General features: G+C 39.3%; 1 protein-coding gene across 6 annotated transcripts in view; it reads left to right on the forward strand.

Moving 5' to 3' along the window:
- mei4 (meiosis-specific, MEI4 homolog (S. cerevisiae)) overlaps positions 1-25,741 on the forward strand; it is a 105,629-nt gene that overhangs the window by 42,095 nt on the left and 37,793 nt on the right. For 2 of the 6 annotated variants that reach the window (XM_044170143.1, XM_044170145.1), the window contains 2 exons: positions 12,481-12,579; positions 12,659-13,288. Coding sequence is in view for 3 of the 6 variants with exons in the window: in XM_044170147.1 (XP_044026082.1) it covers positions 12,481-12,579; positions 21,422-21,745 (423 nt within the window). In the remaining 3 variants the exon portion in view is untranslated. Of the gene's footprint in view, positions 1-12,480; positions 12,580-12,658; positions 13,289-21,421; positions 22,994-25,741 lie in introns of those variants that run through there. The other 4 variants (XM_044170148.1, XM_044170149.1, XM_044170146.1 and 1 more) reach the window with 3 other exon arrangements.

Genomic DNA, 25,741 nt, shown 5'->3' on the forward strand with positions numbered 1-25,741 from the left:
TTTGCTCTTTGAGTTTGTGCTGTGTGCGACTGACTGGCTTTTATTTTGCATCTTTAACCCTGATACTTCCTTGTGTTGATCCAGACGTGCTCAGACCAAAGGGAGCTGCCATCACAGATCAGCCCTCTGTGATTCACACCCACGACGTCTAATCGACAACTACAGCCGTCAGCCGCTGAAATCAGCCAGTTAGCAGTTCAGGTTTGAGCCCAGCTGTAGCTTGGGTAGAAAGTTAATTACACATAGCAGTGGACAACCTGAAATACTTTTCTTTAACCAGATTAGTTGTCAAGTTTAGCTCATGCACATACAATGTATTTGTGACATGAACAAGGATAGAAAGAAGGTCCAAACAATCAGCTTGATTTGTGGAACATCAGAGCAGTTGATGTAATATTTTATGTCTATTGTCATGATTTTATGTTACGGTTGGACTTTAAACACATTCAGCACAAAGTCTTTTATCAGAGACCTCTGCATGAGTTAATGCTTTGTGACAGGCAGAGTTGGCACATTGTAAGCCTGGTAACGACATTGATCTCATGCCTTCTTTAGCTACTGCTAATCAGAAAGTTGGTGGTTAAAGTTTTCAGTTTAAAGTTGGGAGAGCAAAGAAGACTGCAGTGGGAGCAGCAACATTTGGAAGGTCATTTCAAAAAAGGAAGATGTATGTTTCATTAAACCAGAGAAAGTTTTGCACTAAACAAACACTAATTCAGCTTAACAAGAACGGGTAAGTGATATAGATATAGTCTTCTATTACAGTATGTAATGTTATATCATGATAATATATTGATAACAATCTTTACTGCTTGACAAGTTGTTGTCTTATCGTCAAATCACCCACTATCTGTGAGTGAAACAGGCAGTAAAACCAGGTAATTCTCTCATTTGTATGCTTGAATTGAATTTCAAAGTTGGGACTTTCTAAAAGATGCTGCGTAATATTCATATAGTGTCATTATTGGCTTTATTACAAGAGAAACAATCACTGCTTCACATGTGAAAGTGTTTTTGAGAGCTGGCAAGGCTATACAGAATAGATTTATACATTCAAAAATCAAGTCAAAATGGGGTAAAAAAAGGGCTTTTTGAACAACAGGCTCAGTGGAAATGGAAATTGTTAGAAACTTTGTCCCCCATGTGTGCTGTAGACCAGGAAGCAGGGCTGAAAAACTCGCCCTGCATTCACATCAAACTGGACCTGGCAGTTCTTTTGGGCCGACCTCTGTGTAGCTGTGGCCTGGGTCAGCACAGGCTGAGCTTTCTGTGCATTTCGATGGTAATACTGTACCGGCTGACTGACAGTACCGTTGTAGAGAGAAGGCTGAAGCGTCTCACTCACGCTGTGGGCTTTCTTTTCCACTCCGGTGACAAATCAATCTCTGTCCTTGATCAGTAAATTACTGCCCTTCACACTCCCGGCGGAGCACAGCTTCATTATGTACTCTTTGTCGGCTTCTCCCTCACACTCTCGACTTCCTCTGCCTCACTCTGTGTTTGTCTCTCTGCCTCTGTCGCCTGTTCTTCCTCTCTTTTTTTTTTATATCAATCTCTTCCTTTCAGGTTCGTTCTTTCTCTGCCTTTTGCATTTTCCATGAAGCTCTTTTGCTCTTTTCTCTCATGATCTTCTTCCTGACGTTTACCTTGATGTCACTCCTTTTCTCTCTTGTTCTCTTCCCCTTTTTGTCACCCTATTTTCTGTATCTGTCTCTTTCCTCTTTTTATATGTAGGTACTTCCTGGAAAAAGATACTGACGTAAACTGAAGTAACTTCGTCAGAATTACAAACAGCGGTAAAGCCGTGAGTCAGAAGGTTGAAAGCTAATTAGCCGCATTTATCAGCTGTAAAAACAAAATCTGGCCATTAGCACTTTAATATGTGAGTTTTGTCAAAGCCGCACAAAACAAATAGGCAACCGTTTGCTAATGTCAGTGTTATGAGTACAGCTTGTTGCTCCGCCCCCCAAGTGGCCAAAAAACAATCTATTAATGCTGCTTTAAGATTTGAAACCAAGTTTTCTGGAGCTTTTAAGCAATTCTGTGGTTCCAGCGTCTCCAATGGGCGGATTTACTGCTTTTCTCTGTGTTATATTATTATAAATTGATTATCTTTTGGTTTTGGGCTATTGATTGGAAAAAACAAGACATTTTTTACTATTTTCTGACATTTTATAAACTAAACAATAAAGTAATTGATAAAATAACTGGCAGAATAATCAAATAGTCATTAGTTGCAGCCCTGTTTTCAACTATGATTCAGTTACTGTGAAGTAAGTGTTTTTGTCAACCCCTCGTATCCATCTTCATTCTTGTGTTTTCTTCCACTTGAGAAACTTTCAGTCCCACCCGTCTGTCGGACTCTCCCTCCGTCAGTTGCAGGCTGTCGGCTTGCCTGTGACCCAGTCTGAACAGTAACGAGCTCCAGGTCCAATCAAATGGATGATTAAATCCCATTCAGGGCACAGCTTTATAATCTCAGGGACGCTGATGTTATCTGGGTCATGGTGCTTCAGGCTCCCTTGCTGCATACAGATACCAGAGTTGTCTCCTTACCACAGTCCAGGTTCTCATCCACCTCAGTGCACGAGGTCTTTCACATTTCCAAATCCCACCTGTGGTAATTAACGGGTTGTTTCTTTTGACACACTGTTTTCAAGCATCTGTACAAGTAGCCCTCAGACTATGAAATTTCTTATTATTTCTACACTGTCTCGATACTGATGCATTATTTCTAATTTCTGCCTTCAAACCACAGTAATGAGAGTTTGAGTAATGATGGTTAAATTTGAAGGACTGTGTAGAGATGGAAAAAGCGATGATTTCACAATGACCCATCTGACCCTGCTTATTGTTTCATACTAGACTGTCAGATTCATCCATTCATTCTGTCACTTTAATTTAACTTCATTTAGACTCGTGTTCATGTATCATCTTTATTAATTCATATGTGTATAACACGTTCTGTGACTGGTTTTTCAGAATTCAGAGAAAATGGTTATATAAGTGTCGACAAAGCAGTCTCAACAAAACAATCCCAACTCAAAGTCCACTTGCTAGCTTTTTCCAGTGCTTTCAACCATATCACACGGCCTTTGTCATCAGATGGACTCACTCCAAGGTGGCCACATCACAGAAATGTATAAATGGATACTGAGAGAAGGAGGAGTTGCTCTGTCAGCCTGAAACTCTGTTGAAGGTTGTTTGGGTCCACTTGCAAGTGTAACAACAAAACTCAGATTGTTTGTGAGCTCTTTATTACAGAAATTTCCACCACAAATGTAAGTTCAATATTCCCTCTCCTTGTAACTGTGGTTTGCTCTCCACCAACTCCTGAGGTTAAATATCTGGCTCTTTAGCTGCTAGGTGTTCCACTTTCGTATTCTCGGGTTGACACTTGTGAAGGATTCATTTTATTGCTAACACAACGTGCGTTAGTCCAAATGCTGCTTAGCGTTACTGTTTGAGTTGAAGCTTATGATGTATGTTATAATTTTTTACCATCAAGGTGTAATGTTTGGAAAAATAGCAAAAAACAGATACTTAAATCCAAATTGGATCCTCAAAACAGCAGCTGTGATCATGTTGCACCATGTAAACATAGATGATTGTGTTCATTTCTGACGAACTGATTCTCAGGGTAGCTAATTATCGCCTTTTGAGGCCACAGTTGTAGGGCATGAGCCTCTGTGTTAAAGGTGCAACCTCCTGCAGATATTCAAAGGCTCTCTACAGTATCCTGTTGCCAAGTTTCAAAGCCAGAACTCATCACCATGCTCACCTGGAAAGTCGATTGCGAACCTCCGCGCCACCTGAATCCACACGTCCAACCTTTAGAGATGTCGAGGATAAAGTTCGTTTTGACTTTGCGGTTTGGCCTGAAAGTAAAAAGCTGCCCTTTACCTGGCATGGAGAGAGATAATAGTTTATCAGGATTATGACAAGGCAGCAACAAATCCTGTCGTCCTGCGGCCCGTCGATATGATTCATGATTAGTGGGAATGATCATTTTTTGCATCAGAATTTAAATTTTTCTCTTAAAAAACTATTAAAATCATGATGATGTGACATTTGTTGGGTCTATGCGAAACAAACATGTTTTCTTACATCTGGAGAACAAGATGTGCAGGCCGGGACATCTCTGCAGCACCGCAGTACTTCATTATAATGTTTTGTCACATTTTACCTTCATCAAAAATGGGATTTGGATATTGCACTTGGCCATGTTGCGGTTTCGATAGTATTTCGATTAATTGTGTAGCCCTAATTGTACCAGTAATGCCCCAGGAGAATAACTGAGTGGTGGATAATGGGGACGGGAAGTTTCCCAAGTTGTGGCTCTATGAATGGCAAGGTCGGTCAGTCAGTCCAGACTGAAATATCTCAACAACTATTGGATGGATTGCCATAAAATATGGTACAGGATGAATTCTACCTGCGCCACCAGCAGGTCAAAGTAATGCCTTAACTTAAAATATCTGAACATGTACTAGATGGATTAGCACAAAATTTCTACAGACATTCATGGTTCTAACAAACAAAGTTACTGAAATAATTGGAAAAAAATAATTGTTTTTGGTATTAGTACTGAAACTCCGGTATTATATTGGCACTAGTATCGTTAAATACCCAGACAGACTGGGTAATTAATGGCAACACACACCAGCGGCATCTTGACGCATGTCGACACATCATGATACGCCACTGTCCTATTTACCAGCTTTGATGCATGTCAACTCTCCAGAAAACCAGTAATTTTATCACATTTGCTTCCCATATATGTCTGTATGACATGATTGGAGTGTGCTATGGGTTGTAATTGACGTGAGCACAAAGCTGACAGTTGCACCTAATTCCCTTCAGTTCAAAAAAGAGAAACTTTCTTTTTTTCTCCAAACAATTTACTCTCTTATTTCACTCTTGTCAGAGTTATGTCTCTGGCAGAATCACGGCTGGTCGTGCAGTATTTTGCAAGTGATGATTTATTTAGATTTAGTTAGATAGGATGCTTTGCTCATTAAATATCCTGGTGGTGTGTGACAACTCCAGAAGTGTAATGTTAACATTTAATTGAAAATAACTTAACCTCTTGACCCTATTTGTACAGTAAATACTTGTATTGTTACGTGCTTTTAATACAGGGAGAGGAAAATAACACCAACACATGTATTACATAATCCAATACAATGACTATGCAAGAAACACCAATTTGTGACAGCCATTGCGTCACATTTAATGTTCCATTTTTGCCGATACTGTGTCAGAGAATCAGCAGTATGTACAGTTGTATTCAGCTGTTGTTTGGGCTTGGCTCCATGAGTAAGACCTCGTGTAATGTGGCAAAGGTTTCTAAAGCAGGTTGCATACTGTATGAGGAGGCCAGCAGGTCCACTGTGGTTTCCACATTTTTACCTCAAGCGACCATTTCTGCCAGCTGGACGAGTAGTTGTTTTCTTCACAGATGCTCCATCACATTTTCGTTCCAGTTATCGATTTTAGCTGTCCATCGAATCTCGCTTCATGGCTTCATAAATTCTTTGTGCATGTGAGTGCTTGACAGGTTGGAGATTAAAGTACGAATATCTTGGGCTCCTTCTTACCAACCTCACTGACACAAACCACCTCTTCCTCCTGAATGCTGTTATATGCTGTTGTCAAATGAAACTGAAGGTATAGCGTTGTTTACAGAGGTGATGATTGATGGCCAGATAAATCACATATAAAAGTAAATAATCATCACACACACCTGAGTGTAAACTGTGACTGGTGGTAGTGTATGCAGTTTTTTCATCACTGCACCAGATATTGCTATATACAAAACAAGTAAGCATAATTAAAAATATAATGCCTGATTAGTTGTGTAGTTAGTTGTGTCAGAGAGCGTTGGACCGGAGCAGTTTGATGTGGGAGAAGCAGCAAACAATTTTAGGATAATATGAGCTCTTCATTTCTTAGACTGTAGAAAAAGGTATTGAAAACCTTTTTTGTAGGACAGCCTTATTTCCTGTGGTCCTCCAGTATTTTGATGCACGTCGTCTGTTGGCAGTTATTATGTACCCTATTCTCGGGATCTGTGCCTCCCCATATTTTTTAAGATGCCCCCTTGCTTTGCTTCAATTTACAGTGTTTGTCCAGCTCAGTGCTTGTAAATGACGTGCGTCCTCGAATGAACAAACTTGTTTTCTCCTGATGGAGCTGTTAACTGTTCAGGGTTTGCAGTATCATCTTGCATGCATTAAAAAATTGCAGCTCAGGTTTTGGTAAAGTCTCAACGTTTGGATGTCCTGGTGGTCCAGCGGTCAAAGACACACATCATGTAACTGTATATTGCTGTTTGAGTCTAGCTTTATGTCATTCAAATTTTCCGTCACTCTACACTAGAGCCTGATCAATAAATCACCTGCCCGATATATCAGCTGATATTATCACAGATCTGTTCATAACGCTATGTCAGCCGATAAGTAATGAGAATATTTTGGTCACGAACCTTTTTAATAAACGAATTTAAGGGATCCGTGTTAAACAATGTTTGTGTATGTTATTAGGGCTCCAACTAACGATTATTGAAAATAATTCATCATTGATTCATCTAATTGTTTAGTTGGAAAATGTTTCCAAGCCCCAAGGTCACATCTTCAAATTACTCCTCTCCAAAGATAATTAATTTAGAATAATATCAAATGGAGAAAAGCAGCTTATTAGAAAGTAACACCAGAGAATGTTTAGCACTGACAAATGACTTCAACGATTAATCGATTATCAAAATTGTTGCTGATTAATTGTTTCACCCCCAGTGTTTTTGTAAAAAAAAATAAATAAATTTGCCTCAAAAGTCCAAATCCTGCCTGGCTGTTTCTCTACAGTATCAAGCTGCTGATAAACGCCAAAAAATAATCAAAAAAGTGAAAAATTTCAAAAGAAAACAAAGAAATTCTGTTTCTTGGATTTTGTTGCCTCTCTATCAGTACTGCTGTCTTGTGGGTTATTCTGTAATGGGATCATTCAGCTTTAATTAAATAATCAATAGATTTTTTTGTGACTTTAGCAGTGCTGGAACCATAATTCAATTAATCTGTTCATTGATTGATAGAAAAGTAACTATTTTGAAATTCAATAAATCGTTTAAGTCATTTGCCAAAATGTTCTGGTTCCAGCTTCTCAGAAGTGACCTTTTGCAGGTTTTCTTAGTAGTTTGTCTTCGTAAACTAAGTATTTTTGGGGTTTTGACTGTTGATTTGAAGTGAGCTTCTTCGGCTGTGGGAAAGTCTGATGGGCATTTGACGTTATTTTCTGACATTTATAGACCAAACATTGAATCCATTAATCGAAAGAACAATTAATAATTAATATTGAATATTGTCATTAGTAGCTGCCCTAGACCTTGCATCAGTGAGGTGGTTGTCATCAGCAGCAACCAGAATGCTGAAAATGTTTTATACTGGCTCAAATCCCGTTGCTGTTGAGACCTGGAAACTGAAAACTTGCAGTATGTGTAGAGCTTCAGATGTTTCTGCTTTAAAAGAAAATCTGCACATAAATTATTGGCAAAGCCTACAAATAGGATATGCACTGTTTAGTCAGTTGAACTGAAACCATGTTTAGAATAAATCCTTAATGAAATAGTTTCAGTGAGCTTTAATTCCCACACACGCGGCTTCATTTAATTTCATATTTTGTTGGTTTTTGAATGGATCATCCAACCACACTGGTAGAGCGCTCATGGTGGCAAGAAATAATTTAAATGTGCTGAGCTCAAAAGAGACATGGTGTCCGAACATCCAGAATCTGTGCATGGAAAGAGCTCAGACAATCCTCTTCATATTGATGATTTGCAGAGCCACATCCCGCTGCAGTCTTCCTCCCCCTGTTCACTCAGATAAAATATGTCCTTTCCATCTTGTTGACAGATGCTGCAGCAGACAGTGTGAATATCTGAGGCCTCTGTGTCAGGCTGCCTTAATGGCAACGTTTCACCAAATACTGTACGCGTATATATATATATATATATATATATATATATATATATTTTTATACACACACACAATACAGTCCCTGAATTCACACCTCAAACACATGATTGGAACCTGTTATCACACTCAAATTGATTGACAGTTCTTTTAATAAATGGGCTAACACTTAAGTCTGAGTTATGCTTTGAATCATAATCAGGTTGAGAACCCAAAATCACGATTTTCCATCTATAACTCACTTTTTAATGACCGTATGTGCAGTATGTCAGTATAGCTTACATTTATGAGATCCTAAAAATCACAGACATGGTCTTTGAATCAATATACTGATATTCAAAGATGGATGACAAAGCAGAGATTTCATCTCATGGGAAGCTTTCTGCTCATTAGTGCCATCGACTCTACAGACGTGTTCGTAAATATTGGGAGTATCTGCTCAGTGTTGCCACACTGCTCTTACTGGAAGTCAAAGATGAAGTTAGCATGAATACATTTCAAAGTTTCATCTATGTATTTACTTCCTGTGTGACCCGACAAACATCTGACAAGAGAGTGTCACTGGATTTCAGTTAAACCACGTGGGAGCAGTGCAACAAGCTGTAAACACAAAATTATATATTACACCTTATTAAGTTGATATCGCAAATGTGTTATTTACACATCTACATGTTACAAAGCAACATTATAAATTAATTTGGAGTCGTGTTTGTGTCATCTGATTAATGTAAGTCTAATATTCACTCTCTTTTAGCTCTATTTTGGTCTCCACCAACTCCTGAGACAAACATCTGTCTCTTTAGCTGCTAAATGTTCCACTTTCTTCACCAGCTAGTCTCTAACTGTGTCTGTCTGCTGTTTGGTGTTGGGCAGGTAGTGCACAGAGGATTTATCAGAGCTTGTTTGCTAAAAAACAGCTGCCTGCTGCTGCTGGAAACACTTTATAAGAGCGCTGAGTTGGTGGCTGTAAAACCAAAACAAACATTAAAAAAGCTCAGAAGAGCTGAGGGAAACGGCAGAGTCGGGTGATTTCTCTGTGGGTTCATCACTTTGATTAACTACTTTCACATTACACTTATTTGATCCATTATTAATATTCATCATCACTTAACAACATTATGCATCAACATTAGCAATGCGGCTAACATTGTTTACATGTCCAGCAAATGTAATGCGAGCTCCACATCAGTACTGAAGTCCAAAATGTTTCAGAATCAGAAATACTTTATTGATCCCCGTAGGGAAACTCTTTGTTACAGCAGCTCGCCTTTACGTCAGTGCACACAGGAGAAAGTACTAGCAAAAAATATAATACAATACACTATAAAAACAGGTCAGAAAATAAATTAAGTACCAGGTGGGTATAATTATAAGATAAAATAAGTGTGAAGTACCATGTGGGTTTACCGGTTGATGATGATAATACAGTATAATACAATGTAATAATATAAGTAATAAGTAATAAGCAGTGGTGCATGTACTGTCGAGATTGTCTTTGAGATTATTAAGATATTGCACAGCAGTACTGGAGGTATATAATATCAATATCAATAAATAGGAAAAACTAACATGGGAAAACTAAATATTGCACGGGAGTAATACACAGAATATTGCACAAATGCAATATTTCAAATGCAGCACTGAGTTCGCTGTGGGTTTTGGAGAAGCTAAAGCAGGTGCTGAGAGCATAGCTGGTAGTTCCAAGCGTTAAAAACATTCTGAAGCTTGAAATGAAGCCACTAAGGTAACATAGGAGTGAGTTTCGATGATGAGCAACACAAACGGTAAGACACACTGCTGACACGTTGTGCCGAGAGCCACTAAAATGTTATTGATTACACATTGATTTTAGTCATTAATCGTCATTGTGTCAGCAGGAGATTTCTGTCTTAGATAATCTTAGTGTTGCTGTATCAGAGAAACAGAGTTTTCAAGCAGGCAAAATTGGAAAAAGTGAATTGTGAGATATAAAGAAAATGGTGTTCTAGTTCTCTAGAGCAAAGTGCTAAGTGACCCAATCCTGATGGGGTCTAAGTGGTGTGTGTGTGTTTGTAAGGGGTTAAGGGGGGGTGTTGTCGCATTCTGTCAGCTTTCTGAAAGCTTAAGCCTGGAGGAATACCTGACAGCCATCTGGCGGTTGTTTTTCTCCGTGACATCTCACACACACAAAGGTGCACACACAGAAACTTTCTCATGCAAAAAATCTGGCACACACATTTACAAAGGCACACTGATATATATATAGTCTGGAAGGAATCCAGTAGCTTCTGTTGATTTGAATAATTAACATTTGGTTTGTGGTGTTTTGTGGCTTGTATGCTTTGAACTTAGTGTGTCCTCTGAAAACAATCACCCTCGCACCTCATTTCTGTGCTGTCATCTGTTGTTAAATAGGCTGTGCAAGTATTTTCAGCATGTTGCAACATCATCTATCAACCCATCATCCCTGAAGGATTACTCCAGTGTTTGAGTAATGATTCACCTTGTCTGCCGGTTTCTTACCACTGTCTGTCCCTTAGATTATACCCATCGGAAATTAGTTAATTTCTTTCATTTAGTTAAAAGGACTTAATTTCTACATCTTGGCTCCAGTATTTCCCACAAGCAGGGAAGGTATTTGTGCTGGTTGACCTCCAGGATGTGGTAGGAAGCTCTGGCATATTAAACATTTGAGAGCTCAAAGCTGCCTTTGTGGAGGCTGCTGCTTGAAGATGTGGCCAGAAGGTTGTAATGGCAGCAATCCCAGATCCTGTTAGTCAACACCAAAGATGAAGGCAGCTGTTAAGTTGAAGTAGGAGACCTTTTGGGTTTGGTTAGCCCAGGGCACTCATGAATCAGCAGATGGGTATAGATCAGTCCGGGTTGTAAATGAAAGTAGACAAGCTGCGATGTATGTAAGACATTTTTGCCAAAAAATCTGCCCAGGAGATCCTGTAGAACTGGTTACGTGTTGAAACATTATAATCAACAAAACTTTTCAATCAAATTGAGTCCAATTTCCAGACAGTGTACATTGATGTTTTTCCCCCAATGCCCCAAATTTCAGACTAGTGCTGTGAGATTGAATAACTTCCACGTTTACTGCCTTCATCTGTTGGAGGGGGGTGACTGATGACCATGATCAACCAAAACATTTCTGCTTTCACTGTCAGTGTAAATGGGTACAATCAGTTCCACTCTGCCACTGCAGTAATGGTGGTTGAAAGCGCAGCACATAAATCCGCAGCAGGTTTCATCTATTTACCATTTACCGTTCAGGTGTGTGAGTAATTTAGGGAGGCCAGTGTGGAAGGACTCACAGTTGGCCTCAAAGCGCTTTCGACATCAGGAAGGGGATCAGTCAGTTTTTGGCAGGGGTTGACAACTTCTGACTTGGACTGGGGATTTTGTTGGGCAGTGGAAGGAACACTTTCAGCAATTCCTGAACTCAACTGAAGTGTCCTCTGCGCCCATCTCTGGCAGAGGACACGAGGTAGTCAAAAAGCTCTGCAGTGGGAAGACGCCAGTGGAGTGTATTCACTTTCACCCTGAGATACTGAATGCTTTGGATACTGTCGGTCTGTCATGGTTGTTGAGAAGCCTCTTCACTGTTACATAAATGGACAGTGCCGATCAGTCCTTGGACTGCTGGAAAATAGTCTAGCTGATTGATGAACTTAGTTGTAATCCTTAAAATCTCAGTCCTGGTTACCCTAACCTTGTTAAGTACGGTTTAATCATACAGGTCCTTGAGCAGCTACTTAGGCAGAAATACAACAGAAGAGCAGCTGGCATATCTGTTTACAGTCAATCAGAATCAGAAATACTTCATTGATCCCCGAGGGGAAACTCTTTGTTACAGCAGCTCACTGTCACGTCAGTGCACACAGGAAGAGATGTACTAAGCAAAAAATATATAATACACTATAATACAGAAAATAAATGAAGTACCAACTGGGTATAAGTATAAAAGCAAAAACAAGTGTGAAGTACAAAGTGGGTTCACCGGTTGATGATGATGATGATAATAATACGGTATAAAGTAATAGTGCATAGTAATAGTGAACTGTCAAGTTAAGTGCAGCTTATTAAGATTATAATGAGACGGAGGATATTGCACAGCAGTAATTGAGGTATGAATAAATATCAAAATAAATAGGGAATTTTAAACTGAAAGGAGTATATTGCACAGGAGTATTAACACAGAATATTGCACAATTATGTCAAGTATTGCAGTGATGTTAATGATCCAACGTCCAGTTTAATGACTTCGGGTCATACAGACTGACACTTAGAGGGAGGAGTGCAGCCAAACAAACTGAAGTTGTTTTAGCAAAAAAGCCACTCAATAATTGGCTTTTTTTCCCATCATGCCGTGAGCTGTATCCAAATCACTCAAATGTTTGCAAATTAAATCCGTCGCGATTGATTGTCAGTTGTATGCAACTGTATTCAGGTTGCATTTACATCCTTTTCCTGACACTCCTCTCAATTTAAGGTGGTTATTCTAATGTGGCCTAATGTTACTTTCCAGGAGAAGGAGAGCTCAGGGCTCGACAAGTTTCCCGTGGACCAGTATCAGAACTCGTGCCACCTGTTCTGGATCGTAGAGGAGCTCCTGCAGAAATCAAAGGTACCGTGCAGGGTGGAGGTTGGGTCGGAGCAGATGGGCTTCCTGAGTCACTTGGAACAGCGTGTCTTTCTGTTGTCAGATGAGTTTCCCTTGTTTTTCATCTGGATGTGGAGGATAGGAGGTCTCCTCACCTCCTCGGACAGATAAGATCCCCCAAGTGCAAGGAACAGGCAGGCCACATCCAGAGGTTTGCTTTCCACTCCCCCATAAGACCAAAGAGGAACTAATGCCACTAAAACCAGCATCTATAGAAACCTGCGCTGTGGCTAGGCACGCTAAAAGGGAATACACAGACTACATCATATTGACACAATCTACAAAACTACTTAAAGAGTAAGTCTGGTGTTATACCATATTTTTCTTACTGTCAACAAATCCCTCAAAGACCCAAACCAACAATGAATTGATCCTTCTCACAAGTATTGTGTGTGTGTGTGTGTCCAAAGCCTTATATATCTCATTCCTCTGTGCCATAGAGCTCCATTGTTGTCCAAAAACTATTAAAAACACATCATTGAGCCGCACACACAAGAACTTTCAGGCTGGGAAAAATGATTGTCGACGTAACGCAGGACAATATTTACTAAATGAGGATTTTAATTTGAGTCTTTTTACAGTCTTAGTGGAATTTATGTTTCCAGTAGCTGAGATGTACTTTAGGCCCATTTTGTTTTAATTTGTTCATTCTGCTAAGTGGTATGAAATGCATAACTGCACAACTGAGTGGAAAAAATAAATTCATATATTTTCTAATAGTTTTTTTACTAATTACTCATTAAAACATTAAATGTTTCTGTAATTGAGTAATAAATGTTTTCGTCATTGCCAGTAATATCGTTTCACAACTGACAAAAAAAATCCCCAAAGTGTTTTCCTTTCAGAGTTGGAGTGATTTATTTGACATTGAAGTGCTGTTTTTAATTGAGTAATTATACTCAAGCTATCACCGAAAGCCACAAAATTACTAATAATTCTTGTTAAGTACTAACATTTTTCTTTCTGTAATGGATCAATGAAGAGCGCTTACAAAGGCCTACTTTATTTATGCGAGTAATAACTGAAGCTCTTTACAGTATTCTTCATTGTGGATATTAGAGGCTCTGGTGTTGATGGTGTAGATGGAAGATGTTCAGGGGTTCAGTGCAGGCGTTAAAATACTTCAGAGGTTTGACAAAAAGGATCGGGATCATTTCCAGCTTGTTAACAGTTGGGGGAAAGTGTTAAAACTTCAAGATTTTGTGGCTTTCGGTGATAGCTTGAGTATAATTACTCAATTAAAAACAGCACTTCAATGTCAAATAAATCACTCCAACTCTGAAAGGAAAACACTTTGGGGATTTTTTTTTTGACACTTGTGAAACGATATTACTGGCGATGACAAAAACATTGAAACAGTTTTGATTCCTGATTCAATTAGAACGCATTATGTGTAAATTGTACACCAATTATTTTATGTGATACAGTAAAGAGTAACGTTCATCTTGAAAATTGATCTGTAAGTAATTACACAAATAGATAGAACAAAACAATAACAAATAAAACACCAGAAAGTTAATTCATTCTAACAAAACAGTGCAGTAGAAACAATACAACACAACATGAAAAGACTGAAAAAGACTTTTTTTTTTTACAGTACACAACCTATTTGCCATCAAAATAAACGCAAACAAAAATGTATAATATCCACACCAACATGACATTCTGATCACACAATTTTCTGTTCATCAGATTATTTTTAAACATTTTTGTTGCTACACATTTGCAGTTCCTCACTACAACTGTTCAACTGAAATATATATTTGTTTTGACATTAGTCCTCACCCTTTGTTTTGTTGAGCATGTTATATTCCTCTCGTCGTAATACCTTTCTCTAATTTTAAGCAACATTTGGACACTTTCAGATATTACTCATTTTTACATGCGTCGTGGCATTTTCCAGTAAAATCAACCAAGTCTCTGAATTTCAGAGTCTTTAATTTAATAGTGTGTTAGATTATTTTGTCGTCCTTGATGTGAGTAGTCTTGTGACCAATTCTTGGCGGTTTTTCAATGTATAAAAATTTGATATGTATTTGTTCGATATGTATTTCCCCATAATTCAACACAGTTTGTAATGTATGTAAAAGTGAACAATATAAAATGTATAATGAAGCCTGATTTTAAGAAATCCTTAATTTTATACAGCACTGCAATAGATTTTTAGACTTTAGACTTTTTGCTTCGACACGATTTAAATGTCAAAGCATGTGGTTTTATGAATTAATTACCTTTTTAAATGGAGGCAGGAAGAACAAGCAAAGTTTTTACAAGTTCAGAAGTTGGGGGACACATGAAATCTGAGGTACATTAGAAATAAAAAAGTACGCTATTTCCTGCTTTTACATCAGTCTAGTAACTAACACATTATTATGAAATTGGTTGTTGGTGCTCCTTTTAATATTCTAACAGACATTACAAATTCTACGTTGTATTATTAATACACTAACTCTACTTAAAATCACATTTAGTTTCCTTGACAGAGCCCTGATAAATATTGTATCTTTGCTAAAGAGAGCCCTGTTCGTGACTGCCTCATACTTTATTGATGTTCAATTCTAGCATCTTTTTAGAAGAAAATTCACTGTAAATAATATAGATACAATTTTTTTTTTTTTACCCCAAATATGTACAGAGGACTTGACAGTATTTTTTTCCAGGCTGAAGTACAGTAGTACCTGCAGGCTCCAACAGTCTCCACCAATCAGAGGGTGTAGAGGTAACATGTATGTAGCCTAAAGAGCAAAACCGGAAGTTCGGAAGTAACTGGGTGCTGCTCATTAAGCTTATTGCTGTGAGCTCACGGTAGTAATTAAGTAAGTTGAATCAGATGAGCTTATCAACATTTTTATCAACTGTCAACTTTTCTCTCTGGATTTTGGAAGCTGGACTGTCAGAGGACACTGTTTAGAAAAATGTTTTGTTCGTAAATCCAACCAGAAGGGGGGGCAAAAACAGGATTTTGAAAAGTGATGCAGACATTCCCCCCCCCATCCCCAGTGCAATTACACTCTGGCTTGTACAAGTATGACATATTGAAAAGGAAACAGCAGCCCTCTACTATGATTGCATATGTTTCCTAATGCTCTGAGCTTGTTAGCCTTTCGTCATTCCCTGGTCTGTTTCTCACCCTCTCCTCCAGAAACAGAGTGCCTTCATCTGCAGTGATGTTCTCTGCCCTGCTGCTTATTTGGTGTATGCAATAATGGTCCAGGCATGAGCGCAGCTAAATAAGTTTCCTGGTACGTCAAGAATTACCAAAGGCTCACGGGCCCCGGCTGCGCAGATAGCCATCACTCCCTTTGTGTCTGCTTTGGGTTTCTGCCCGTCCCTGTCTGTGATCTCCTCATCTTTCATATCCTGTTGAGAGCAAAGCAGGGATAGGCCGCGCTTTAAGAAAAAAAAAAATAGACTGCTCATACGTGCACTGATGGTTAATGTGCCTCTGTGGAGAAGTAAATCTGTCTCATCATGCGAGGATTGACAGGCGCAGACATGGCGGGTTGCGTCATCTGCAGAGAACCCCGGTGAGAATCTCAGCATATGTGTGAAAGCTGTTTCATCAGTAGAAGAGATTTACATTTGCATAATAAAAAACTGTAGGTTTATAAAAACCTGCCTGCTACTGCATTAATAACAGGAGAAGACCTATTGCTTAAAGGCATCTTTCAGGCTGGTGATATTCTATATTTTTCCCATTGTCAACAAATCTAATAACAAGACCAAAACCAACAATCAATTGATCGTACTAACGAGTATTGTGTGTGTGTGTATCAAACGAGTGCTACAGCTTCTTCTAATGTGCCATTTAGGGCTGCACAATTAATAGTATTAAGATCACAATCTCGATTCATGCCTCTGTGATTCCTGCACAATTCGGAGATCCATTGCATTAAACCAAGCACTCCCGATATCTCCCTAAGCTGTATCAACAAATGACAAGTGTGCATTACTCCACATGACAGTGTAAACAGGAAGAGGTGGCAGGATATTGATCTAATTACCAATGTGTGAAAGAAAAAGCTCTTTAGGAACACAGACGCTTAGTGATGGTGAGGAAGAATTCATCCATCCTGGTTCTGATAAATGCTGTGCTTTGTACCGTTAAAAATGTGCAGTCTGCTATTTGGAACCGGATTCAAAGCCCACGATGGCAGTCAAAAGCACCTACGTTACTTTGCAAGCAAATGTTACACCGCAAATTTGTACAACGACCTGAAACATCACAAAAAACGTATATATGATGAAGCTATCAAGGCCACTCAAACATCCAAAGCGGGAGTCTTAAAAAGACTAAGGAGGCTATGAATTATCACACAAGTTAGCCCAAGATATGGCTCTGGTCACCACTGCAAAACAGGGGATTAATGCATTGTTGGGCAAACGCTACTCAATGTCTTCCTGCAGCTGTTCATGTTGTGTGACCTGCTCTACCATTACACTAACATTAAGTAGCAGCAGCAGTCGAGGCAGTCTTACATTGACTAGGCCTCAGTGTTTTGGGGCACAGGCAACATCTGGCTATAGGTGAGCTGTGAAGCATGGTACTATAGCGCCACAGTACATCACTGCTGCATGGGATGTGAAAAACGCATGTTGTCATGACTAGTTGTCAGCGTAAAGCAGATTATTAGCCTGGGTGAAGTTACTCCACTATTAAAAACACATCAGTGAGCCGCTCTGCTGCACTGGGTGACATGTTCCTTCATCACCATGAACACACACACTGTAGTTTATTCTGACTCAGTCCCACACACACCGTCCTGCTGCCCCAAACACTCACTACAGCACCACATGTGGATTCATCCGCCGCTGAAAATAGTCCCCAACAAATGCACAATTTCTTCCTGTTTGTCTGATTTAAAAACTACAGCGAGCAGCTGTTTGAGGGAATTACTGAGCCTTTTTAAACATGAAACTATATATTTGTGAGGTGTTTGTTTTACGTCTTCAGTGGGAACCAATGAGCTCGGAGCAGAGAGCCACAGACAGGAAGTCAGACAGTATTGAGAGACGGACTAACACATTGTTGGTTTTGGTGTTTTCATGGGATTTTTTGACAGTAAGAAACTTATAAAATAACACAAGCCTTATCATTTAAAGGTTTTTGGTATTGAACAATTTAAAAGCAAAACTTTGAGAAAAATAAAAAAATAAACTATTATGTAAAGTAGTTTTAGAAGAGATCAAATGAGTGTCCAGCAGTGCATTAGACCACTCGACCATGAAATACTGTAGCCATAATGAAAAGCATGAAATAAGCTAAGAGGACATAAATCAGTGAGGCTGTGAAGTGGCTTAGTGTGCAGAGGCTGCAGAAACCGTGAGCAGATTGTGTAAATAAAGCTTCACTAAGGCATATCAACACTCTCCCATCAGGAGTGGATGATTTATGAGCTCTCTGACTCCTTAAATCTGCACGACCTTGATTGATATGAAAATTAATTTTCCATATGTTCATTCGCTGCTGTTAAAGATCAAATAATTTTTGACGGCTGGTCCTGAAAGTAGTCCAGTGTTAAGGTCAAGTTAGCAACTTTTTAGAGTGTGGAGTTGGATCATTTTGAGGAATGAGGGACTACACCATCTCATTTTGAGGAAATACATGTTTTTCAAAAAGGAATAGAAAATGATTGTTTAATAAATTCAGCATGCACTTCATCCTCTGTGTATATTTATGGATGACAAAAAAGGAGTTTAGCAGTCAAACAAGCTAGAAAAGTGGAGCTTTTACTGGAGTAAATGCTGCTTGGTGGATCATTTGTCTGCCAGATTTAACAAAAGAGTCTAAGAAAACAAAATGGATTGAGGTTGACATGATATATATTCATCGAAAAAAGCTGGAAAGAGATTTGTATTCTCAACTGGAGTGAGGCATCGCCCTCCCCTTCCGAGTGTGTAGGAGAAACTACGGTGGCCATATCTAGAGCCGGTGTTTGGTTTGTCCGTTCTGGGCTCCTGTAGAAACATGGCGGTGCAACATGGCGGCCTCCGTGGAAGGGGACCCGCTCCCTCTGTAGATACAAACGGCTCATTCTAAGGTAACGAAAACACAACGATTCTTATTTTCAGGTGATTATACGCTAATGAAAACATACTTATAAATATTAAATTCCATTTCTGCCGACAGCTCCTCCGAAATGTTACACACTGGACCTTTTTAAAGAAACATTTGTCACAATTCTTTGAGCAAGAGAAGAGGATTAAACCTCTCGATGTCCATGTATTTTGAATTCAAAGAGGTTTAAAGAGAATTGAAAAGGGGATATTAAGAGCTTCCTTTTTGTCCGTGAGGACTGGGTCGTTTTTGAGCCCTTTAGGCTGATAAAGATGACTTTCCGAGGCTTTTTGACCTTGATTGATATGGGAACTAATTGAACTTTGATGCTCTTTCAGATGCTTACTGTCTGATGTTCTAGATCGCTGGCACAGCTGTTTCAGAAATCAACTGTAACAGCAGCTAATTATTTTATTACCAAAGAGCAATTAGCATACCAGATTAGACCCTCAAAATATATTCATAACTGGTCTGGGAAATGCTTATTGAAATTAGAGGATGCCAGATGAACTTGTGGGAAACAAACTCTAAAATGACTCTCTGGTTGGACAAAAGCCAGATAAGAATATTGTGTGGGATGGAAAACAGGATGCTTGTTTTCTCACTGACTGTATATTTATGGATATCAAAGAATTAGGTTTGATAACAAATTTCACATGAATTCAATCCCCACATTACACTTTTTCCTCACCTGCAAATGCAAACTCACAACATTCGAGTTAAACAATTACGGCACACTAACAGATATTATATCTTGTTTTGTTCTTTAATATTAAGCCCTGAAGTGAGCTGAATCCTAGAGATTACAGACACTGGTGCATCGCTGGTTTGGCTCCAAATAGTGGAAAATGTTGAGGTGCCCTTGAACAAAACTGCTCCAGTGGAGTCACTCGGTTTGAATGTTTGTATGAATGTTTTTCAGCAGTGGCGAGAACGGTCACGTCGAGATGAGCCGTGAGCAACTGCAGCCACTCGGGCCATGCTGGCATAGTGGCTGTGTTTTTTCCTTGCAGAGCATGGCAAGGTTCAAGTAGTGGTTTTCCTTGATGACGTGTTGGAGGTGTGTTGGTTACTGGTGCCAGTAGGAGCTTGTCATCCTCATCTGACAGCTTAACATGGCGGTTTCTGCTTGTACTCTTCCTCCCTGTAATATTTAAAACTGATCTGCTGACCAAATGTTTCCAAATATGTCCATATCTTTTTTTTGTTTTTGTTTTTTTGAGAAGAATAGCATCGCTAACTCAGCTAACTCGGTGATAAACACTGCATTTCCTATAGCTGCTTCACAATAAAAGGAACGCTTTTAATGTGAAGCAGCAGGGAATATTTGGTAGTAACTTAACACAGCTCTGAAACACTTGAATGTGTCGGATACATTTAATCATTTCATATCTCCTCCTGCTCAGGTTGTAGCTACAGGATGGGAACATTAGTTAGGCTGCTATTCAGAAGTGTTTCTGTCTTCACAGCCAACAAAAAGGTGAATGCAGATCTTTGACTTACTTATTTATGACTTAAGTTGCAAATGTTAAAAGGTGAAGCCAATCCTAAATATCATGTAATTCAGTTATGTGGTATCTGTGAAGATCATAGATGACAAGAACAAAGTGCAGGCACAGTGCTTTTAGATTCGATTGGTACTGCAGGAGTTTTGTACTGCACTTACATAAAGTTGAGGGACCCTTGATTTAAAAAAAAAAAAAAGAACATTGGAAAAGGATGCAGCAAAGGCTGAGATATTACAACTGTTTTCCTATCAGGATTATTTCTCAGACTTGACAAGTTCTGCATTCGAAGAGGTCGCCATAAACCCCAAACGTGGACGCATCTGTCATTCAAATGTTATTTTAACGTTTGTTCCTGTAGTGTAAAATATATTGATGTGAGCTGAAAGTTTCCTTTTCCAGGGGGACGAACAGTTGGTGAAGTTAAAACCAAATCACTCCAGAACTGTTGATGTTCGTCCAGTTGAGCGTACCCTTCTGTTAGTTCAACACACCCCAAATAACCTGCTGTCATATAGTACAAACAGCCAGTCACTGCCCCGTCTCATCCACTCGGTTGCTGTATGTGCACGCAGTCAGGCTGATCAATGTAATCTGGTGTAGCAAGCTGTAAATTGAGGACGACTAATGCTCATTCATCTTAATTTTACAGGTTTTTGCATCACTGGGAGATGACAGCATTATTTCCACTTCAGCCGCGTTCAGTTGGCGCATTACTTAGCATATCAGTGGAAATACACAGAGGAGGAAGAGACAGCGTCTATCAATCTCAATATACAAAATGAGAGCTTTTTTCACTGCACAGTCTACTGAGCAGTATCAGGGTGTTGTCAGGATTTATGCTGCAAATCAGTGAAACTGTACACATTTCTAGTTCCTCTTGTGTGTTATTGTGTGACCTAGCGATGATAGAAGTCATGTTCAGTGGAATCTTCAAAGGAACAACCACCCTCATAGTTTTTGCCGAACAGCTCACACGGACTAACATTAACGCTAATTGTGAAGGCAAAACTTTACTAAAAGCTGATTTTTATCAACACATTAAACATTGCAAACTGTAAAAACAACTTGTTGTTAAATCTTAGCGTCAAAAGAGGAAAATGAGCAACAACAATGACTAAACCTTTGTGCCGCTGACTCAGATTTACATGTGTGAATCCGTCCTGCCTGGGTAGACAGTCCAGTTAATGGATGATTTCATCTTTAATTCAGACTCATTTGACAGCCAGCGTCTGTCCTCCAGGGCTTCCCGCTGGCTGCCTCTTCGGTTCGGGCTTTCCAGAGGCTGATTGTGACCATCAGTACCAGGTGCTCTCCGCTACTCATTAATGACACTCATTTGTCAAGAACACAAGCAGTAATGGAAGCGCATTGTCAATATTGCAGCCAGCAGGGAACGTTGCTTTGGACGCCAGTCCCACTGCAGTGGCGGAGGCTCGTGTTTGTTAAAAAGCTTCCCCACCCAGTGACAATCTGGACATTTTCAAGTGAGACCTGCAAGCTAATGATTGACTTGAAAAACCAGCTGAGTATTTCCATCAATGTCTTGATTCCACTGTACACCTGAACCTAATTTATACCCTGATGATCAGACCTGAGCTTCACTTTTGTGCTTTTCAGAATAAGTGGAGGAATTAGATGATATATCTAGGGCTGCGACTACTGTATCTGCACTGTATTTACAATTGATTAATTGGTCGCTTATTTTATTTATCAGTTGGCGAGTGTTTAAAATGTCGCAATGACACATGAACAAAGCCCCCGCACAATTTTTCAGAATCCGACCGACAGTCCAAAACTCAAAAATATTTAATTTGGAATCATATGAAACAGAGAAAAGCAGCAAATCCTTACATTTGAGAAACCAGATAATGTTTGGCATTTATGCTTAATAAAACGAATTAATTAATTTAGTGCTGGACCGATAAATTTGACCAGGCCAATATTATTGCAGATGCATCTTTATTATGTATATAATGTTATTAATCTGCTTTTCTGACGGCCAGAACCTGCGACTCTTATGCTCACACTGTACCGATCAATTGAGCTGCCACAACTGATCATTGATCATTCAGGCAATATCAGGCCCCTCAAAATGCACGTCAAAAGACAACCGATCTGGCAGAAATTCTGCCCAATCCTAAAATTAGTTGGAGTCTACCAACCGGTTTGTGTTTTAAATCGGGCTCAATCCATACATTGTCTGCCTGGCTTTACCTGATGGCGTCTGGTGAAGGCATGTGAACGGTGTCTGTCCACACCGTCCGTCTTACGGTATTCCTCTGGGTTCAATCCTGGGTCCTTTTAAAACTGCAGTACATATGAATGCTTCTTGACCTTTACTTCCTTCCCTTTAAGAAAATATTTCCAAAGTTTAAACTACAAAATTGAAGGTCACACTGGAACATCCAGTCTTTTTATCAACAACTGTCATCAGCTTCATTCCTTGGCATTATAATAGACCAAATATTAAACTGGAAATAGTGTGCCAAACATACATTTGCAGCCAAGTAAAAGCATATCAAAGTCTTATTTTATATTAATATCAATATTCTTATTGCAAATGTATATATTTTGGTGTTCCTCCTTATAGTGTTATTGTTGTAGGGTTGTTTTAACTTCATTGTTGATTTTGAACACAGAAAATATAACTACAATAATTTTGTAATCTGCCTGTGCATTGTTATTAACTTGCGCTTGATTGAAAAGTAACTCTAAATGAGCTTTCAGATGCACTTAGGGAGCTCTGTTTTCTACTTTGCGTTGATGCAAAATGAATTTCAGCAGCTCCAGATGTGTCAATAAATTACCTCAACCCAGAATGACCATGATTTGATTTTTTTCCCTCCTTGATTTAGCTAAACATGTCAAGTAATGCTACAGTTTTAATTTATTTAGGGCAATCTTGGCCTCTGCTTTATGTGTTGACCCCTGTGGGAATTTCTTAATAAGTCGTGGGAGCAAAGTGAACGGTGAGGACTCATTTTCTTGTGTTACTGGTTGGTTTGATCTAACTTCTGTCACTCATCTGAATTCACTCGAGAGTGAAATTTTCATTACTTCCCTCTTGCTGTGCAGCCCTCTAAAATATTCAACAAATAGTAAGCTAAACTCTGGCAGTGATGGAAGCTGTGGTCTCTTCAGATGGTCTCTGATTGTCTTCGTCTGGAGTGCAGCTGAGCGTGCATGCCTCCATACCATCACTGTGAGGTGACCCTCTTTATATCCTTTGTCATTCTTTATTGATCACTTTTCACCTGACAGGAAGGGCAGCCAAACAGAGCAGCACCTTGTAAAGCTGTGAATTCAGTGACTTGTTGAGGAAACTGCAGCAAGCTGGGCTTCAGTGGTTGTAGAAAAGAGAACAAGATGATCAAAATCTTGACCATCACAGCAAGCAGTATGTCAATCAATATCTGGCAAAATATGCTTTACACTGAACCCTTGCTGCTTTATAATTCTCGGTAAGAGAATTGGCTCAATGCCTAAAATATAAATGTACAGAATGAACTGATTCACAGATGCAAATGGTGACCGAAGAACATAACTTTTAGCTCCTGTGCCACTTTATTGATGCAGAAATGGATTGTGTTTGTTTTTATAAAGACATTTATACATTCTTGCATCATCCAAGCAAGGGTTTCAGATGTCTGATGACATTTGGGGACAGATAAGGTGTCAGTGTGCTTCAAACGAAGTGCTTGTTGGATCATCGAATAGCATCTGAACCCCCTCCCCCAACACTTTCCGACGTTGGGAATTGGCTGCAGTGGCAAAACATTACTTTCAAAATAATATCCTAAATATCGTGTTGGTTAGTTGTGCGCTAATAAGCATAACCTACAGTAAGCAGTTTATACCAGCCTACTAATGCACTGGCACAGTAAGTAAACATTGCAGCCTTTTTTAATTAAGTTCCTTCCACTCTATTTCCAGTGCAGCATAACAAATTACTAATTATCTGCTCAGAACTGTCATTACCACCACCCATTTTGCAGAGGGCTGATGCATGTTGATGAGCTATTCTTGTGTGTGAATGTCTAAATCCCACTAAATATAGTCATCTTGCCTCAGCCTCAGTCATCGGACCACACATGGCTCATAAATAGAGAATATAAGAGAGCAGAATTTAAATGTAGTTCAAGTAGTCTTTGTGACATTTTGAATGATCATGTGTCAAACTGTCAGAGAGCCTTAAAAGATGCAACAGGGACTTTTATTTCTGTGAAATGTCATTTAAGCAGTCTCTTAAGTTAATGACCCAGTCATTAGGCCTTTCCCTTGTTGTGGTATTGAGCTGCTGCAGAGTTGTCATAGAGTCTATAACTTTTGTCAAACTTTCATCAGGCTGTGTTTGTTGGGTCAATTTCTGAGTCATTTTAAAACACATGGACACAGCTCTCACTCTGGTATTAAAAGGACTAAATGGCTCGTAGCAACAACCCCGGTACCCCGTACTCCCACAAGAAACCCCGGGGGGACACCCAGTTGTAAGCCTTCTCCAAGTCCACAAAACAAATGTAGACTGGATGAGCAAACTTGACCCTTGACCCTTCTAGTAGCCCTGCAAGGGTGAAGAGCTGGTCCGCCGTTCCACGACCAGGACAGAATCCACATTGCTTCTCCTGGATCTGAGGTTTGGCCATCAGTCGGAGCCTCCTGTCCAGTACCCTGGCATAAGCTTTCCCAAGGGTGGCTGAGTAGGTTTCCAGTTCGGGGACCCCGAATAAGCAGAAAATGGATAGATCTATCTCGCGCCGCTTCCTGTTTGCTGCCACCAAATTTCCAAAAAGTGTTTCACATAGTTTGAATCCTATATTTTCTCGTAGTTCATCCACCTGATAGTTCAGGCAATCAACTAGCGGGTACGTGGTCCATGAAAACCAAATCAAAGCCTATAATTTGATTTCACAACTGTATAGTTATCAGTGGCAAAATCAGTCTGTTTCTACAAAGTCAACTTTTTAGAGATGCAAGGGTTTCATCTGATTATTATTATTATTATTCCAGTCATACTGCAGCCTGCTGATAAAATAAATTAGTCTCCAAATGTTGAGTTTATACTTTTCATATTTTTATATAAGTTTCTGTTTGATTGACAATAATTGCTAAACCTGATCCTGTAGAACTCAATTTTCTAGTCTTGTGCACATCAAGATCCTCCAACTCCCACACTTTTCTGAAAAGTGAAACAATACAAATGTGAAGCGAGGACCTTCTGTAAAGCTCAGTTAATCACTCTATTTGGATTACTAATGAATTAGGAAATCCCTGCCAGACTGAATCTCTCATGCAGGTTTAAATTACTCGTAGCTTCGCTCAGATGTAGCACAAGGAGCTTGTTTGCTTTTCCTTGTAAATAATGTTAATGTGTGAGCTTGTTTAAGTTGTCTGCTCAGTAAACAGCAAGAGAACATTAATATGAGTAGTGACTTCCAGCTCGTACCTCAATAGCAACATTGTTTGCATTCAGATTACTACAGTCACATGGTTTTTATGGCTTTCAGTCGCTGCATAACAAATGCTGATGAGAATGAAAATGGCATAAACAAGCTAGGGTTTT

This window comes from Siniperca chuatsi, linkage group LG16 (assembly GCF_020085105.1).
Source record: "Siniperca chuatsi isolate FFG_IHB_CAS linkage group LG16, ASM2008510v1, whole genome shotgun sequence".
NCBI classification, from domain to species: Eukaryota; Metazoa; Chordata; class Actinopteri; order Centrarchiformes; family Sinipercidae; genus Siniperca; species Siniperca chuatsi.